Raw genomic sequence first — 19,216 nt, forward strand, 5'->3', positions numbered from 1 at the left:
TGCAGCTGCTGAATATAGCCAAGATGGTTTAAAACAACTACAGCAAGGTCTTGTGCACCCAACTGCTTGTCCAGTTTTAGGTCACCTATCTAGTTTATTCCTCAGATTTTTCTCAGTTATTATAGTCCCCATATACATCAACAGGGCAAGACTGGGATGAGGTTTCAACATGGCCAAAATCTATTTTAACAAACGAGGAGGGAGACTGCTAACTTGGTAGTTTAATAGCTTAGCTTAGAATTGCTAACAAACAGTAAGATCATATAATACGTAACAGCTATTCTTCTCCTGGAGAGGAACGGTTTTGTTTTTTCCCAGAAGCTCAAAGTTCATTAATTTTTACTTATTTCTGAATAACTCGGGGAAATAAAACTTCACTGAGCAACAGAGTAACAAACTGAGCAGTGGCATAACACTAATAAACCTGAGGCCAGATCAAAATGCATATATGTAATCCCTGAATTTATTTCAGACTAGTGACAATGTGCAGTATTAAATATTTCAAATAAAAAGTAATTAATACAAATCAATTATGTCACAGTAAGCAGTAGAAAAGAGAAGTTTTAAAATAATTTGTCTGTATGGGCACCAAAACACTTGCTGTATGTGCAGTAGGGCAGTCTGAACAAAATGAACCACTCCGACTGTGTGCTTTATGCCACTGAGCTTTGCTCAGCCTCGCCAGGAAGCTGGCAGCCTGCAAACCTTTCTGTGTCAGAGACGTTCAAGGGTAAATTGGACTGATTCAATAAACAATTCACAAATTTAGCAAAGTAAGCTAGCTTATCTGCTGTACATATTCTACTACTGACATAAGAAAACAGGAGTTTGGCTTCAGCAGTGGAGACTGAACGTTAAGAAATTCAAAAAAAAAACAACTAAAAACTGCTAATTCACATTATCTAAAACACCTTCACATGGCAGTAACAAAGCAACCTCGCCTGTCAAGAACTGCCATGATATAGTGCAACTCCAGCTGGCCAACACTAGTAGGAAATGTTATCTGGTATAGGTTTTAAAATAATAGTTAATTTTCTTCATTTGAAAGCCATTTAATACAAGCTTCTTACTGGAATGGCTGGGCTGAACTTCACCAACTTGCTATGTTGCTGCTATCAGGGTACCATTTCTGATACCAAATCCACTTCAAATAACTTCTGCCGTTTAAGATACAGTTAACTGCTTAAAAATATCTTCCACCTCTTTCATCACAGGCTAAAGACAAGGCAGGTAGAAAAGCCACAAGACTTTTAGTGCAATGTGCTTACAGTGGCCCCTTCCAGCAGTCCATGAAGCCTCTCAAACACTATCTGGGTACACCCAAGGAAACACTAATCCAAAGGCAGATTGCTGCTTCAAAGATGAGAACTATTTGTTTCATTTAAACTTTTCCTCTTCTATGTTGTCTATTGATTAGACTTAAGTTTACTTTTCAGTTCTTACTAGGTAGTTAGGTAAGGCCAGCTGCTACCTCCTATTTTCTAGAAAACTTACCACGACTAGGTTATTCTTGTGAACATTTGGCAGTCTTTGTTAGGATGGTCTGACATTAGCAATTAACCATTACAATAACCAGTACTGAATACAACCACACGTGGCTTATCGTGCAGATTTGGTTGTGTTTGTAGCTGAAGAAGCAGAAAGGCAATAAAATTTCAATTTGAAATTTAAGCTTTACAAGCGTCATAAAACCCGAACAGAAACTTGTATTTGCGATGTTGCACATTCACATGAATTAATTTGGATTCCTGGATGTTAACTGGAAAAAAAGCAAGTGACGTTTCCCCGGGGTTGGAAGTGGCTGGGCCAGCTAGCTTTCTCTGGGCCACATCCTGCACTGTGCCACTGCACCCAGCAGGAAAAGCCCCAGGAGAGGAGGAGGAAGAGAGGACATACGTGGTTATAGGGTCTGTCTTCCCATACAGCTGATATGTGTACTGAGGGCCTGCCTTCCATGAAGCAGCCGGACAGCTGCCTGCCGAGGGGAAGCAGTGAATGAACTCCTCGGTTTCCCTTGTGCACAGGGCTTTTTCCTTTCCTTATTCAGCTGTCACTGTCTCAACCCTCAAGTCTGTTCACCCTCCTGTTTTGTCCCCATTTCACAGGAGAGGGGAGTGAGAGCTCGGGTGCACGTTTGGCTGCTCACCGGGGTCAGCCACAGCCGGATTCACCGGCATCCAGGAACGGGGTCAGGTTGGGATCAGAAACTAGAATTTAACCAGATGCACAGAAACATCACTGAACACGACATACTTCAAGTATTTAAGTAGTCTTTTATTAGAGACCATTTGGACTTTTAGAATGAAATTAGTACAGCCACAGGGCTCCACATTTCCTGACACGTCTCAAGTGTTCTTGCTAGAAATTGCCAGGTAACTTGGGAATTTCAGAAGCAAACTGGGGAGCTTTTTTTCCCCCCTCTTCCAGTAAACATCCATGCCCCTATATAGTTACTGCACAGAACTTCTCCCTGCTTGCAAAAACATCCACAGCTCCCAAAAGATGAGAATATCTCAACATCAGAATTCAGCTGCTTTTAAAAAGCAATAAAGCGCCTGAAAGCCACTGACAATTTTAAACACAAATCTTCACATAAGTTGATTTTCATCCAATTTTTAAGCTGCTGAAGTGATCTGTCTTCACACGACGCATATTCTAAGATGATTTCCAAGTATGAATTTTGTGAAAAATAGCCATCATTTTCATGTGTTTTTCTGTTGAACCAGATGCTTTCCCTGAACAGGTTTCAAAGATTTTCCCACTTTTCCCTTTCCAGGGCATGATTTCTGATGGTATGTTTCTCCTCTGTGTTATTTAAACTGGACGCGTTCCAGTGCATCACAAGCGGTACCACGGGCCGAGGTCCATCAGCTCCTGCAGGTCCAAAGTCGAAATACAGCTACACGCTTAGCCAAGGGCAGGAGCACTTCCCACACAGATATATCAAAAAAAATAAAATCTAGAAGGAAAGAAGGCAAATATTACAGGTAACAGAGCACTAACTCCTGTGCATCTCAAAATAGTCCACAGCAAACTTCTCCAGGCCAGCATCATCCATGCCTTCTGCCACAGTCCGGCTCCGTGGCTCTTCCCTTTGCTCCAATGTCACCGACTAGGAGTACACTGCTCTGCCTCCAAAAAGCACAGCTGGCTGACAGACTGTATTTGTCAAATAACTGGCTCCATCTTGTGGAATAGAGAATTAACTGCAAGGAGATTTACACTGCTGATGGTCACCAGCCAGTTCCTGAAGAGTCACTTCTTCTGCCAAAGCTTCACCAAAGGCTGGGTGGCTGCACCACGTCAGCGTGCTCGTGCAGTGCTCTCTCCACGACTTCCCCACGCAATCTGGGCCATGTAAGTGCTCTGCTACTCCAGACTTCAATGAAGTTACCCATGAACATTTTCCAGAAGCATCTCTCACTTCCCCATGGTGAGATTCAGATAACAATTGGGAACAGAAAACAAGCGTTCTTATGTATCAGATATATAGAAAACAGAAAAATATGTAAGCAGCAGTTGTATTTTGTGTGGTTCAACAAGCAGCACCACTAACACAAGAGTCCTGCCTCCACTGGCCACACGGGGAAGAAGAAAAATACGAGGCAGAACCACAGAGACTCCTATCAGTTCCTCCCCTCAAGGCAACGCACTTGAGACAGGGATTAAATCAAGATGAGACTAAAATGCTCAAAAGCAGCACTAGTACTGTCACATGCGTTCAGTATTTCCCTGCTCTTTCAGAGACTCTCTTACCAGCCCCACTGGAAGCTGCTCAGATCCCCGGAAAGAAGAATCCCATCCACTACCTCCTACCACGTATGGTTCAGACTCTCACACACACACACACACACACACACAACACAAAACATGCACACAAAAAGCACCCCAGAACCAAAAAATAATGCAACTACAATCTTAATCATGCCTATTCAATCAGTTAAGTCTTCAAGTCAGGAAGAAGAAGCCGTGAAGAAATACATCGGATTTTGTGAATTAAGGACAGGATCTCAGAAAGAGCAAAAATCTTGAGGATCTTACACAAAGGTCTTTACGCAAGGGAAATTGTGCAAGAACCACAACACATGAATCTTTACTCTTGAATAAAGACTTCTTCGAGGACCTTGAACCTTTAGTCTTTACAAACAGAAGATATGGGACTATTTACCTACCACCTGCTGCACTGGGTTAGTTCCTGATTAAAGGGAACAAACAGCCTGAAGCAATCTTGTGCCACAGTACGCTCATTCTCCTGCCTTTCCCCACAGTAAGCTCTTTCTTTTCCTGTGCAGCACAGGCTTCCCTGCTTTACCTTTATACTCAAAGGCTAAGAAAATCACATGAGTGCACTCTTCTTGTTCTTTTCAGATGTGAAAGCACCCAGCAAAAAGCTCTTTTATATTGAAAAAAAAAGGTGACAGAAGTTTGTAGCTTAAACAGATCTGCAGAACCACAGAACGGGTTGTTCCAAATCGTTATTAGAAATCTCTCATAGCTGGCTTAGTAATAAGCCTGTACTTTGACAGTTGTGACAAACATGACACTTGGGACATTCAGTGACCAAGTAGGAAAGAGGACCAAAGGCAGATTTACAACAGGTTTCACTGAAGCTCAGTCCTGATCGTGAGACTCTTCCTCCATCAGGAAAAGGAGAGGTCACATCACCATTTCCAGCAGGCTACATACAATTACCAGCAAACTATGCAAACATCTCGTGGTGTTATCACACCAGTTACCTTATCCCATCCACATGCAAGGCGGAGCTGCTTCTGCCACGGGACAGGTTCAGGTCTGAGGGTGGCTCCAGTCCTTAGTTTATGCCTCCCTTAGACCTTGCTATTCTCAAAGCAGGATTTGGGGTGATTTTGACACAGTCAAGGCCAGGACCTGAGAACAAACTTAAAGTTTGCTACTGTTAGCCAAAATCTGGTAAGTGGCATAGAGCTTCAAGGACAGGATTCCCTCAAGTTTGTCTCTTCCATCTGGATAACCATTTTTCACTGAAGTCATCCACAACGCCCCTAAGCTTGGTTTTATTCCCAACTCTGAAGCAGCCATGCAGCGGCTTTCTGAACAAGACTCTCCCCCTGCGCAGCCTGCCCCACCTCTGCAACTGGGAGAGAAATCCTTATCAGCCTGTTTTAATTAGCCCTTCAGCTCACTAATGCTTGCTTCCACAGCATCAGTAAGTGTTAAGTGTTTTAAAGAAAGACAGCATCCCTATTCCAACAAGTGTATAAAGCCTTAACTAGAACGGTACCACAATGACATGAAACTTATTCTAGTTCTGTATAAGCCACAAAATAAAGTGTACCTGATTCAGTTGACTTACCTGATAACCACACAGAGCTTCAATGGAAAATAAAAAAAAATCAAAGCTCTGACTACGTTAACTCTGGAGTACACTCAAGTCATACAACAATTCAAACATCAAACTCTGTATTTGGGAAGCTTCTTAGGAATATGAGCAGTACGCAAATCAGGACTGGCTACTTACAGCTGTTGAGGATACACAGGAAAAGGCAGTTTGTTCTTGAAATGAACAGCATTCTACTCATGCCAAATTGCTACTAGATAAGAAATTTTGTAAGAGATGGAATCCAAGTATTTTGGCCTTACTAACAGCCAGTTACTGAAAGTCTGAGTTTGATTGGCTACAACCACGAGGTGTCTGTTTTTCCAAAATAAATAACAATAATAATGTCACCAAACATTAGGGAATGATTTGATGCAAACGCTAAGTTGTTTACCAAATGAAAACACGGTATTTCCAAGTTCAGTGTGAAGTTATACACATCCATCCATCCCATATGCGGCCCGCCAGTCTTCATGGGATATTAACAGAAAAGAGAGATCAAGAATGGCTTTTGGGAGGTTTATTCCCAAAGTATCACCAAGATTTCCTGCTCATCTTATTTCTAAGATGATGATGTTTAAATAAACACATTCCCCATTGAAACACTGTGCACGGGACACTGCCCCAGCGTTCCTCTCAGCCTCACAGGCTAGGAGCATACCGCAGCATCCCCGTTGGAAAGGCAAAAAGCAAACCCTTTGGCATGGGAAACGTCAGCGGTGCCAACCCGGCCATGTGCAATAAGCCAGCAATTCCAGAAATCAAATTCCAGTTTGGTTAAGGAGCAGTGCTCTGATTTCACTCGGCCTGTTTGTTTGCAAAGAGAAAAAGCACTGCTCGTGTCAGAGTTCAAGCCGCGAGAAAGAAGCTTGCGAGCAGTCATTTCCTCTGAACAGCATCTGGGGTTTTCTAAGACGACACGGCCATGGAGCATGTTACATACTGGTAAGAGGCTTCTGGAGGTGGTCTTGACTGCAATTTTTCCCTTGTCAGCAAGGAACTGCTGAAAGGCTTATTGTTTTTAAAGTGAACAATTTATATTCCTTCTGTAATTCAAAAACAAAAGATAATTTAGGGAATAGTAAGGTCTTACAAAAGTTTTTAGAAATTGATAGCTAAGCATCGAGAGCATCGCTGATACAGCACTGATAGCACGTGGGTGTTTTAGCGGCTGCAGGGCAGTGCTTGCACAGAGCCAAGGACTCTCCTGCTCCTGGTGCTGCCCTGCCCACAAGGACACCCAGGATGGACACCCAGGGGGTGCCCCAGGAGCTGGGAGGGGACACAGGCAGGACAGGGAGCCCAGGCTGCCCAAACAGATGGCCCAACAGTGTTGTGCTCCTCTCCTCACACAGGCTCTAACTAGATTTGTGTTTCACAAGAAAAAAAAAAAAAACTCATTTTTTTCTGAAGCTTTTTCCTCCCAAACATGGTTACTACTTCCTCGAGTAGTAAGACACAGAGTTGTGGCTGGAAAATACTTGTTGCAAAATATCCGTTTCTTCAGAAGCCAGGAAGAGAAACTGAATAATCCACCAAAGTAATCAGTTGCCTTTATTTTCACATACACGATTTAAATAAGTGTTTAGAGTGGCATCAAGGGTGCTCGAGAAATATCAGCTCTCAAAATGTATTCCCAAAACTTGAAAGGATCCTCCAGCATGTAATCTGGAGCCTGGATTTCTTCTGTTGCATTCTTAAGTCTTGAAGACCAAACACATGACAAGCTTTTTGCTAATAAAGCACATTTTTTGAGTAACTTTTCTTAAAGAGCAGCAACTCCATGAAACTTACCGTGAGCCAGACAAGGGGCGTTCAGCATCACTCTCAGAGGCCCTTTGCTGTGTGAGCAGAACACCCAGGCAGACTGCTTAATAAAGGAGTGTGAAGCCTGGAGCTTAGGAAGGGATTGTGATTTTAGGAAAGGATTGTGATTTTCTGAAACACCAAAGAAGCCCTCAGCAGCTCAGCGAGCCGAGAACTGGAAAGAGCCATTTAGGTGTCACTTGGTAATCAGAGCAAAGTCAACCTGGTGGGGGTGTCTGTGGCTTAACCAGCCCCTAGGAAGGGAGCTGAGATGCACACAATTTCTGCTGAAGGTCTGAAGAGTGAATGCTAAGTATGGCATTTGTTATGTTTGAAGGAACGGCTGTTTTTGCCCTTATCTAGAGGTAACAGGCAACAGAACCAACGTCCCACAGGTATTTACCCTATTAGAGAAGTCAGATGCTACACAGAAAAGCAATGGGTTTATTCACACACTGGCTGTTTCTAGAAAGTGTCATGGATGACAAACAAACCCAGCTGACTTGAGCACACGGCACAAAGTTTATTTGAAATTTATTACTCAAACCCAGCTGCTACTCACTGCCACGCTCTGACTCCACCTGCAAGCTCTGCTGCATTCAGGTTACAGGCAATAAATCACTTCCACCTCCTTCTGCAGGAATTCCTACGCTACTACAACCTTTAATCCTCCTGAGGAATCCTATCAATACATCAGTAGCACACAAGAGGAGCACAGCAATCAGCCACCAGACCTGGACACCAAGTTCCTTTCCCCAGCCACACCAGGAGCACGGCTCCTCCCCAGCGTAGCCATTTTCTGCCAGAGAAATCAGAGCCAGGCGCAGCTTCAAGGAAAAGAGCCACTTTTTCCCCAAATCACAGCTCAAAGTTGGTTGCTTGGCAACCCTGCTCCGACAAGCCCCGAGCGGTGCTGCTGCTGCTCCCGCTGCCCCGGCCACGTGCAGGGTGTCAGCGCCTCCCTTGGGACAGGCAGAGCTGCTGAAGGGCCAGGTTAAGGGAGACGCTCGGCGAGCTGACCTGGGCACTTTCTCACCTTCCTCACAGAGGTCATCTCCGCTTTTGTCAGCTGCAGGATGAGAGCTCTCCGTGCCTGGTACAGGCTCGGAGCACTGGGATGCTCTCCGTGCTGCCAAGCTCTTCCTCTGACTCAGACGGTGGCCCCGCAGCACAGCAGCACCCAGCTGCTCTGGGGAGGGGACACGCAGCAGCTTGGGGTGCTTGGGGTAACGTGGGAGCAGAGCAGGAGCTCAGCACCCCCTGCAAGCACCCTTACACCAAGCAGGAACGCCTTGAAACCACATACATGCTTATTGCCTGCTGAAAGCAGTGAGGGATCGATGCAGGAGCGGAGGGTAAGCAAGGGTTTGCTCCATATCCTACAATCAACCACTGTAAAGAAAGATAAACATAAAATAGATAACAAGCTTCCATCTGAACGGGTAACTTTCCACAAAGAGGGTGAAGCAGCTTTAAGTTGAGTGAAGTTGTTGAGGAAGAGCAGAGGGTATCCTTTTTAGTCACAACCCAGAGAACCAACCAGGAGTTTTAAGATCCAGGGAGATTTCTGACACCTAAGGGATTCCTTGAAGGCAATTCAACAACTAAATACCAGGGTGAAGAAGGCAAGGGATGCCTCAGCCTTTTCCTTGTCCCTCACCACCAGGTCCCCTGCCCCATCCAACAGCAGGTCCACATTTTCTCCAGCCCTCTCTTTCCTGCTGATGTGGTTTGAGTCCCCCACAAGCACCCTGGCTCATGAATGTCAGCCCTCAAGCTGCCTGAGGAAGGTATTCATTTCTCATTCCTGCTTTTGCCTGACCAGGTGGCCAGGAACAGACACCAGCACCCCTGCTGGGCTGCCCTCTAGCCCTGACCCATAAGCCCCTAAGCTCATCAGGCCCGTGCTCTGACAGAAAAGGACTTCTGGTAGCCCAGGGCTACTGTGCCTGAATCCTGGGCTGGATTCCAGCAGTTGCAGACCCAACAGGGATACTCCAAGAACCTCAACGTGAGACTAAGATCTCACCAAACATTACCTGCTGGCAAGGCAAACTCATTAAGTCTCAGGGAATTTACTTGAGGCCGCCAGAGAGAACGAAACAAAGCACCTCCATCAGTACTGTAGGGCTGAATCATGCTCAAATGAACCTGAGTGAGCCAGTGGGGGAAGATGCAACACCTGAGCTAAATTAACCTCTGACTACCCCTGAGTAATAGCTGCTAATTGACTCTATGAAATCCCCTCGGGAAATCCGGATTAAGGAGGGAGCCACCCCTCCAGGAAAGGTCCCTCCCTGCAAGCCTACTTGTCACATAACGTGTCTAAGTGCTTCTTCTGCGTTGCTGACAAGGACTGCTTTGGGCTGCATCAACGCTGCTCTGCTGTTCATCGGGACCAAGGAGGGAAGATCTCACAGCTTCACAGCACGGGAACAGCCTCAGCTACATGAGAGGAGATCTGGGAACAGAGCAAAGATCAACATCTGGCCTCAACAGCATCCTGCAGCGGCCCCTTTCTCGTGTCACCGAGGAGTGACAGGGCCACAGGTGAGGTGTGGTTAGAGGGGAGACACCAGTAGCTCCTGGCCAAGAGCTCTGGGACCTCCTGCACTGAAAGGCCAGGAGATGGTCCCACCAACACCACTGCTCCAGAAACTGCCCCACTTTTATGGTCAGCACAAAGGCAACAGCTCAGATCGCAGAGGCCTGTGCTCCTGCATGTAGGGCTGCAAACCACAGTAAGGATGGCTGCGGCTGTGCAAGAGCATCAGCTACACAAGCCCTGCACTTATTTTTAAAAGTCAAAGAGAGATTTAAGCTGCGAGGGATCTCCAAAAGGTCAACTCGCCCAGCATCCCGTCAAAACAAGGCCAACTTCAAAGCTGCACCACGCCACTTGGGGTCTCACCCCATCGAGCTGTGCCAAACGCCGAAGAATGGGGATTCTACAGAAACACTGCTGTGGGCTCGGGTACAATGCCTTCAGGCAGCACGCAGAACTTCAAAAGCAGGAATAGGCATTTGCAAACAAGCCTTGTTCTATTCCAAGTTAAACAGATTTCCTGGGGCTCGTGTCAGGATATTTTTCTGTACTGAGAGAGTCAGGAGATAGAAACAAACACAAATAAAGGGTAAAGAGACCACCACTTGAGTCACCCAGCACTAGAGCAACCCCACTGCCCTTTTCCACCTGCTCACAGGTTGCGAGCCAGAGCCACCATGCTCTCTCAGCTGGGAAGAGAAGTGTCTCCTCCAGAGCTCTCATCTCACCTCAGGCAGTTAACTTCCCAGCTCTCACTCTTAAAGTTTCAGCCTCATGCAAGCATGAGACAAGCAAAAGGTCAAAGGGCACGGAACAAAAATCAAGGACTGGCACAGCCTGTAGCAGCAGAGGATCAGGAAAAAGAAAACCTGCAGACACAGTGGCAAGAGAGCACAGAGCTTCTGGTCCCTTAAGGTCTTCGATGCTGTGATGTTCTGCAGAGAGGTGAGAAAAAATAGTAATGTCACCAGGTGAACTGTGGGCTTTCTAGTGACACAGCTCCTTCCTGTTGTTAGAGGTCAAAGCCCACCCTGGAAGGACAGGGGCCGTAGAAGCCCTCAGCTAGGACAAGGTACCACAGTGCAACCACGAGCTGCTTGGTTTCTGCTCTATGCCTGACCTTCAGTATCAGGCTAAAGGCTCCACCTGAGCTGTCAGTTGTGGACTTCACCTCCCATCTAAGCGAACTCAGCTCCATTTGCCCTCACGTCCTGCTTCAGCAGTTTCTCCACCTTTGGAGGCAGGAGAAAGCCTTGACCCCGGGAGGTAGAGCAGCCAGCACCTCATGCTACATCAAGCTACTAGCGTTGATGAGCTGACCCAAAAGTGTGCTGACACTGGCAGCCAGAGGCAAAAGCTCCAGAGCTGCAGCAGTAGGCTGAGAGCTAGCCGTATGCTTCAGGGTACTGCCTAAGGAGAAGCAGGCCATTAAAGTATAGAAGCAAGATTAAGATGCTGAGACCCCTGGTCACCAAAACAAAGAGCAGAAGTAGCTTCAAAGACATTGAGGCTTAGCTGCATTTAAGTTGGCCTCCCAGACACAGAAGATAAACCCAAGAATCAGTTGTCTGAAAAAAAAAAAAAAAAAGTCTGAACAGCTAAGCCCAGCAGGAACTCGGTTTGACTGCTGGTTTGTCCATTTCATTTTCTTTTTGTTTGTTTTTTGAAAGGCAGGTGATTAGGCAAATTAAAGTTAGGTTTACTTAAAGCCAAGTTTGTAGAAATTGGCTTTGACTACACAAATTTCAGTACTGTGATTTTCCTTGTTCAGTCTCTCCCCACGCTCCCTAAAAGCCCATACTTGTTTTTCTTCAGACAAAAAAGACCAAGTCGTCACTCATAGACAAGTATCTAGGAATCGTACAGTACAACTAGAATGTACTGAAAAACATTTAATACAGTGATTGTATCTGGTTTAAGAAGCAGTGTCAATGTGTCCTTTTCTGCCAGAGCTCAGGTAAAGGATCGTTTATCCAGACTTCGTACCTCATCACACTAGAAGCAAACACTAAGAAAAAATGATAAAACAGCTGACACAAATTTATGCACCTCTTCTGATGGTCCAAAATATCTCAAATTGTCTGTACAAGATCTGCAAGCTTCCAACTACTTCACTGTAACTGCTCCAGCTTAAAAAAAAATAAAAAATCGAATGGGGCTGACAAGCCAGGTAATTGTCTTCTTGACAGACACGTGAATTCCCCAGCAGAGCTCACAAGTCCACACCTTTGGGTTAAAGCCAACACCCAAACACAAGGCATGAGAAAGAGCCAAGATGCTGGAGTAGGCTCACACTGCCTTCAAACAGGTGCCTCACGCCTGCACCCTGTCAGGAACAGCCAGCAGAGCCTCCCCAGCACGAGGTCTCCTGCCTTCAGCTTACTGGGCAGGCCTTCTTGCTCAGGTGGCTGCTCCTTTGATAGCGGTGAGCACCTCGACCCTTTCTAACAAAGGGCATCCCCCCGGGGGCTCTGTCATGCTCTTCAGATCCCCAGTACTCAAGGCACTGCTGTTCAATGGCAGTGCCCAAGCCATACCTGCTGCCAAGCAGGTCCACGAGCCTGGCAGACTTCTGGCACGCTACAACGAGGCACTAAATAAACGGAAAGAGCAAACCCTGATAGCCAAAGGGGGGACTGAAGGTGATGCTTTCTGACTGTCCTTCCATTTGAGACATCCCTAAGGGCTGGTTTTGCTTAGGAGACTCAAACATCAGCACAAATAGCAACAATGCATTTAGACTCGCTATACAGTGGGGAAAAAACAACACAAAACACAGGTGCTTCAGGGTGGCTTTCAGCACAGCCTGCCTCACACATCTGTAGCTATTTCTCTCTCCCAGAGCCTTCCAGTTCCTGCCAGCTTTACCCACCCACACACAGAACAGGACTGTGAAGAGCTGCACCACGCAGTGATGCACTAGAGGGAATTTCAGTTGCTCGTCTCTTTCAGAAACTCAGGATCACTGAAGTTACTGCCTACATGCCTTAGTATTTCCTCCAAATACTAGGAGTAGGTAGTATAACATTAGGAAGACATTTACAGCCTACAGCTGCTCAGACAGGGACACCAAGACCCGTCAGCACGCAGACAAGAACTGTCACAAGTCAGCCCGCTCTCCTCACTCTTCCAAAAACCTCAGTGGCTGCAGAGACAGCTCCAGAGCATTTCATTTGGAGGCTTTTTCCCCACAGAGGTGGCATCGAGCCTTCCTGTGCAGCTGGGAGCATGACAGTGCCCTACACAGCCCGGCCCTACAGCAGGTAGCTCCCAACATGTGCCAGCAGTGGCAGTCAGGTTCCCAGCAGCTCTTCCAACAGTTCAAACAAATACAGAACAAGAAACGCTTCCACAAGCTGTACCCAGAGTCAGCAGTCCTAATTATTGCTTCGTGCCTACTCTGGCAGATGCATCCTCAGCTGTAGTCTCCACCTTCTGAAGGATTTGCAGAACAAAGCAGCAAGGAGGTATAATCCCTAACTCATCCACGTACCTCACGCGTTAAAAGTAGGCCAGAAAGCCATGGATGGGTTTCTTCTTGATACACAATCACTATTAATAATGGCATTATCATTTTGAGAAAGACACATGTTTCTTCTTAAAAAGAAGATCCTCTTACACAGAGCAAGCAGGCAGTAATATGGGAAAGGTGCATGCTCAACAACATGAGCAGTGCAGAAGGTCCTCAGAGAGCAAGGAGCCAACTCAGGGATTTGGGAGTGGATCAGGACAACAGCAAGTGCCAAAGACCCACTTTTCAATGTGAGATGTAAAAGCCAGCAGAGAAGCCTTAGTGGTAGCTGTGGTCAAAGCAAAGCGTGATAAAAATGCAAGTGGGACCACGTTAAGGTGGTTAGGGGCTAGAGGATACTCACAAGGCTTCAGACAGTATCTAGCTGCTGGAGAACTCCCAGGGCCTTAGAGAACAGCAGTTAATAGAGATACACAGGCACAGGGTGAGGTTACAACATCCCCTGGATGCAACTACTTGAACAGAAGCCCAGGGTAAATAGAGCACCTGAGGCTTCAGATCCAGGGGAACACTGCAACATCTCCGGTGAGAGGAAGGAATCTGCGATGACAGGCACTGCGCCTCAGTTCGGAGCGCGCTGAATATGGGCTGATGCTAGGCAGCTGCAAGGCCCTACCAGGCAGAAAGGTTTTGAATATCGGCAGAGGAAGAACCAAGATGCGAGTGCAACTCATGTAAGCGTGAATAAACTGAGCTCAGGGAATCCTAGCCAACAGAAAGGAGGATGACAGACAAGGAAGCAAAGCTTGCACAAAGAGGAAAAGTAACCTAAGCTGAAGCGGACAATAACTACATGAAAACAGAATCAGTAACACCACCAAAAGGAAACAGAAGGTCTGAACTAGAGCTCATGCCAAAGAAGTCCTCAATATTTCATCATGAACAATTTCACAGGTCAGTTTCCAGAAGGCAGGACTAAGGGAAGTCAGTTCCTCTAGTGCAACTGACAGTGGGGAACTCCAGCCTGTAATTACACCTTTGGTGATGACAGGGATGCTGCTAGCCATGCAGTGGAGCAGGCCACTGCCAGAGCCTGGGGAGAGCTCACAGACCTGGTTTCCTCGCAGAGCTGTTCTAAAAACTGCTGCCTCAGACATCCGTGTGCACCATGACTAATAAAACCATACCTCTGCCAGCCACCAGCACGTATCGAAACCATGGGTCAAGTGTGAAACATCAGGAGAAAGAAAAAGCTGGCTGTATCTGCAAGCAGCAGCCTCCACTTCTTTTCCTCTAGAAGTTTCAACAAGGGAATGGTATGATGAAGGAGTTCAACAGTGTCATTACATTTTGATGGCGGGGAAGGTTTGATTTTCAGCTGGCAAACCAATTTTGCTTTTTCTTCTGAACCATGTCTTCTGGAAAGATACAAAACTCCAGACTCCAGGGTGTAATGGAGGCACCTCAACACTGCTCACACAACTCTGCTGCCTGGAAGGAAACTTCTTCAACATAAGAAAGGAAACCTACACGGCATCTCTACGTATAACCACCTCCCAGCAGGAGCTCCCAGGACAGCTGAGGCTCAGCTAAGTTCACCACTCCACCTCCAGCATGCAGAAAGACAGCGTGGGAGGAAGAGGTTTTGGTGAAATAGAAAACAGAAGACTTTAGAAATGCAGTCAAATTTTGACTTACTTGGCTACCTTATCTAACTTACTAGAAAGATGGAAAACAAGTGGCGGGTACGGGCAGAAGTCATCTGGTTAAGGAACTGGTAGGTGCTCCAGAACCTGGACATAAGGACAGACTGAAGTAAGAGCTTTCTTTTCTGCCAGTTCCTTTGCCTTGGGACAGGCGAGAAGCTTAGAAGCATCAAAGAAAGAACAGTGCAGAGAAAATGCTTGATAACACATGTAGGAGGAGGAGGAGGCTGGAAGCATCAGTATTGCTGGACTGAAGTGGCAAAAGATACCAGGCAAGGACTACAGGGATTCATGAACAGCTTGACCAGGTGGTGGCTGGAAAGAGCAAACATCAGCCAGGACAAAAAACAGCTGGAGAGCTGGAGGCATAACTGGAGCACCCAAGCTCCGAGGCCTGTGCCGGGGAGCAGCACCCGCGCCGAGCTGCCAGCAAGGACCGAGCAGCGCCCAGCACCGCATTCCCAAACGCCAGAAATGCACAAAACACACGATTTTTCCAGAAAAGCACAGCCTGGGGGGCCCGAACAAGCTGTGACAGCGAACGGGTCCGGAGAGCTGCCTGCCAAAACCACAGGGCTGGCACCCCCGGGAGGGGAGGGGAGCGAGGCAGCGCCCTCGCCGTCCCCGTCCCCGTCCCCTCAGCGCGGCCCCTGCAGCCCGGGGGCCGCCTCCCGAGCCCGGGCAGCCCCGGGCAGGGCCGGGCCGGGGCCGGGGCCGCTGCTGCAGACGTGGAGCGGGGCGGGGCGGCGCTGGGTGCCCGCACCCCGCCGCCTGCGGCTCCCTCCTCACCCCGCGGTTGTCCCCTTCCCCCCCCTTCTCCCGCTGCCCCCCACCGTACCCTTGGCCTCGCAGTCGGCGCAGTACTTGTTGTCCTCCTCCCGCAGCAGCTTGGCCAGGATGGCCTGGTGTTGCTCGTTCTGCTTCTGCGCCTTCTCCCGGCACGAGCGGGTGGCCATGGCGGCGGCGGGGCCGGGCCGGGGGAGCGGGGGAAGGGGCCCGGGGGGGAGGCGCCGCCGCTGCCCAGCCGCGGCCCCCGGCAGCCGCCAGCGCCGACTTCCGCGACCGGCGCTACTTCGTGGAGGGCGGAGGGATTCGCTCCTCCTCCTCTTCCTCCTCCTCCTCTTCCTCCCCCCCGCCTCCGATCAGAGCCGCAAAATAGTCCGCGGGGTGCTGCCGCCGCCTCCCCGGAGCCCTGGGGGGTTTTGGGTTCCTCGCGGCCCGCCCCGTGGAAAGGGCGGGGTGGGCGCTGGGACCGGGCGAAGAGGAGGAGGAGGATGAGGAAGAAGAGGAGAGGAAGGAGGAGGAAGGCTCTGTCCCTTCCCGCCCCTCAGCACCGCGTGGCGGTGCCGCCTGTCCGCCGCCATTTTGTGTGGGGTCCCCTCGCCTCGCTCTGTGCCGGCTGCCCCTCAGGAATGGCCCTTTGTCAGCCCCTATCAAGCTTTTTTTTTTTTTTTTTTTTTTTTTCCTAATCCATCTCTTCTGGAAAGAGCTAGAGCCTAAATATATAGCCTATAAAATACTTAAGTGAGGCACATGGGAATTCAGGTCTCTTCTCTGTCAGATGTTAAACCCCTTAAAACACACTCTGTATCTTTCTTATACTCAACTCCAGTGGTTAATTAATTATCCCCTAAATTTGGAAGGTTATGACAGAAAAAACTAAGAAAACGTTTATCACAATAATTTAGCAGTTAAGTTTGTATCACAGAATCACTGAGGTTGGAAGAGACCTCAAGATCATCGAGTCCAACCTCTGACCTAACACTAACAGTCCCCACTAAGCCATATCCCTAAGCTCTACATCTAAACGTCTTTTAAAGACCTCCAGGGATGGTGACTCCACCACTTCCCTGGGCAGCCCATTCCAATGCCTCACAACCCTCTTGGTAAATAAGTTCTTCCTAATATCCAACTTAAACCTCCCCTGGCGCAACTTAAGCCCATTCCCCCTCGTCCTGTCACCAGGCACGTGGGAGAACAGACCAACACATGGGAGACCGTGTTTAGATCTCCCTCAAATAAATAAAGACACTCACAGTGCCCCGGTATTGGGCATGAGGCCGCAGGATGTGGACATGGTACTGATGTATGAGTCCAAAAGATGGGTTCACATCCTAGTGCTGCCGTGCTGTAGTGCCTGAGTCCAAAGAGGTAATGTACCAGAAGGATCGTAAAATTAACAGCAGTGTAGTTTGGTGTTAACCATGCTTTACTAGGGACTTGGTTATTGGGGTGCAATAGTCCCGGCTGTTTCAACATGACATTAAACAGGGGTGACCAGTTCCAGCTGAGTATTTTACCTATGAACATACAATTGTTCTCCTTTTCTAGCCCAATGTATCTTTAATTCTTGTGTCTTTTGTAGAGAAAAACAGCTCCAGCTAGAAGGGCAGAGGATAAGCCTCTGCTCCTCGCCTTCATCCCAGGGCTCTGGGGAACAGAACGCTTTTCAGAAAGGCGAGGACTGTGGGCACAAATGCCCTCAGAGAGGAAAGGAAACGAGCTTGCGTTTTATATGCTTGGTAAGTTCTTCTTGTGTTCTTATATCAAAGGACTGTGGCAGCAGCACTGCCATTTTAGTAGGAAATAGTACTTGCTTGTACATTTTGTGACAGACTCGACCTGTACGTTACATATGCTCTGAAAACATCTGCTGCGCTGCCAGAAGGTGTCAAGTTCAGCAATCGGCTTAGCGTAATGTGCATCAGCTTCTCTGATCCTAAAATGAATACAGGGATACTTGCCATGAAAAGTGGCTATTGATCCAGTTTCTGTGTTTGAAAAAAAATTACAGAAGTGCAGAGTAAGTGTATTTGTTTAGTCTGTGCTTTGGCCTTAGTGCCTTAAACCCAGATGTCCCAATTGTTTATTTTGTGGGACTAACGCCCACTTTGCATGCATGCTTGAGTGGATTGGTATGGGATATCCTCTTCTAACTGTCAAGCATTAAGATGTCCTTCATGTGAAAATTATCCTTTCCTTCAGTATACTTATCCATGCTTTCTATAAAGTAGTGGAAACATAAAATTTCCTGCTTCCCTAGGGGACTGAGATGAGTAAGCTATTAATATTTTAATAGGTAGTGCTTTGAAAACAGCATGCTGTAAATGCATTATTAGGTATTTCCCTAAGAGCTTAAATGAATGTAAAGAAGATGAAAGGATAGCCCCTTTGCTGCTTTTCCTAGACCCTAAAGAACAGCAAAGTATTGTATATATGAAGTTACCGCCAGAAGCATTTTTCAGAAGGAAAATAAAAGGGAAGATGTCTTTCAGGATATGGTATGGATTTTAGAAAAAGCTAAGGTCTGCAGTGAAATGGCCAGGCAGTGAATGTAGTGCACAGAGGCCAGAGATGGCACCACCTCGGGCTCCTTCAGAAGGAGAAGACAGGCAGCTGTCTCGCTGAGCCTGTCAGCCTGGTGCCCTTTGCTTCACCTTTCATAAAACCCTGCAGAGCACAGCCTATACAATCCAGCTTGGGAATTGTTAAAGGACATACTCGGGTGTTTGAAGAGCTGTATCTTCCAAAGCAAGCGAGTTTCACATGGCTAAGTGAATTTTCCATGAAGTAACTCAAATATCGGAGTTCTGCCATCATTGGTGCTAGAGGTTGTGTGGTGTTCAGTAAAAATGCACACATCAACCTTGTATGAAAAAAAGCTTCTCCCAGCTGTTGCTACTTGTCCTCCTGTGGGCAACCCCGCTGTTCTGCAGGGATACTTACAGGCAACTTCTGAAGCTCACGTTGTTTTATAATCTGATAGCTGATGTTCACTGCATATAATCTTCCTGGCTGAAATTCACCAAGTCTAAATACTTACTTTATTCAGAAATCTCCATATAAACCAACTTTAAATAGTATTTGCTAATCAGGGCAGTATTAGCATAAATTTGACTTAATGGAGGAGGATGTATCAGGTGCAAAGTTATTAACTGAAATGAAACCAGGTGTTAAAATAGCTGTGTTTTCCTAGTGTCTCATCTGCAAATATCAAAGTCCAGAAATAAATGGGTTCCAATTACAGAGCTTTTGAATTTGAGAATTTCCTTTTCATAAGAAACCTCACTCCTTCAGACATTTTAATGCTCTTACGGAAAAAAAAAATAAAATAAAAACAGAGAGAAATAAAGAAAAGAAAGATCTGTATCTTTCTGGGAAATGGACATCTCAGTAATGTTCCTGAAACTCAGTGCTCTGAAGATGTCTCCTCAGGCTGCAGAGCCTGGGATGCCTACGGACTCAGATAACGTGGTAGCTGCAGCCCGTGGCTGTCAGAGAAAGGCAAAACCCAAAATGTTAGTATTAACCACTGTGTTCCAGAAAGCACT

The 19,216-nt window shown here is 47.1% G+C and overlaps 1 protein-coding gene across 4 annotated transcripts in view; it reads right to left on the reverse strand.

The window, feature by feature from the left end:
* The window catches only part of SMAP1 (small ArfGAP 1), an 85,402-nt gene extending 69,285 nt beyond the window's left edge, over positions 1 to 16,117 (reverse strand). The window contains exon 1 of one of the 4 annotated variants that reach the window (XM_038176565.2): positions 15,724 to 16,117. In XM_038176565.2, the coding sequence (XP_038032493.2) occupies positions 15,724 to 15,841 (118 nt within the window). In that variant the 5' untranslated portion in view covers positions 15,842 to 16,117. The remainder of the gene's footprint in view (positions 1 to 15,723) is intronic. The other 3 variants (XM_038176566.2, XM_027455024.3, XM_038176567.2) reach the window with 3 other exon arrangements.
* Positions 16,118 to 19,216: the final 3,099 nt, after the last annotated feature.

This window comes from Anas platyrhynchos, chromosome 3 (assembly GCF_047663525.1).
Source record: "Anas platyrhynchos isolate ZD024472 breed Pekin duck chromosome 3, IASCAAS_PekinDuck_T2T, whole genome shotgun sequence".
NCBI classification, from domain to species: Eukaryota; Metazoa; Chordata; class Aves; order Anseriformes; family Anatidae; genus Anas; species Anas platyrhynchos.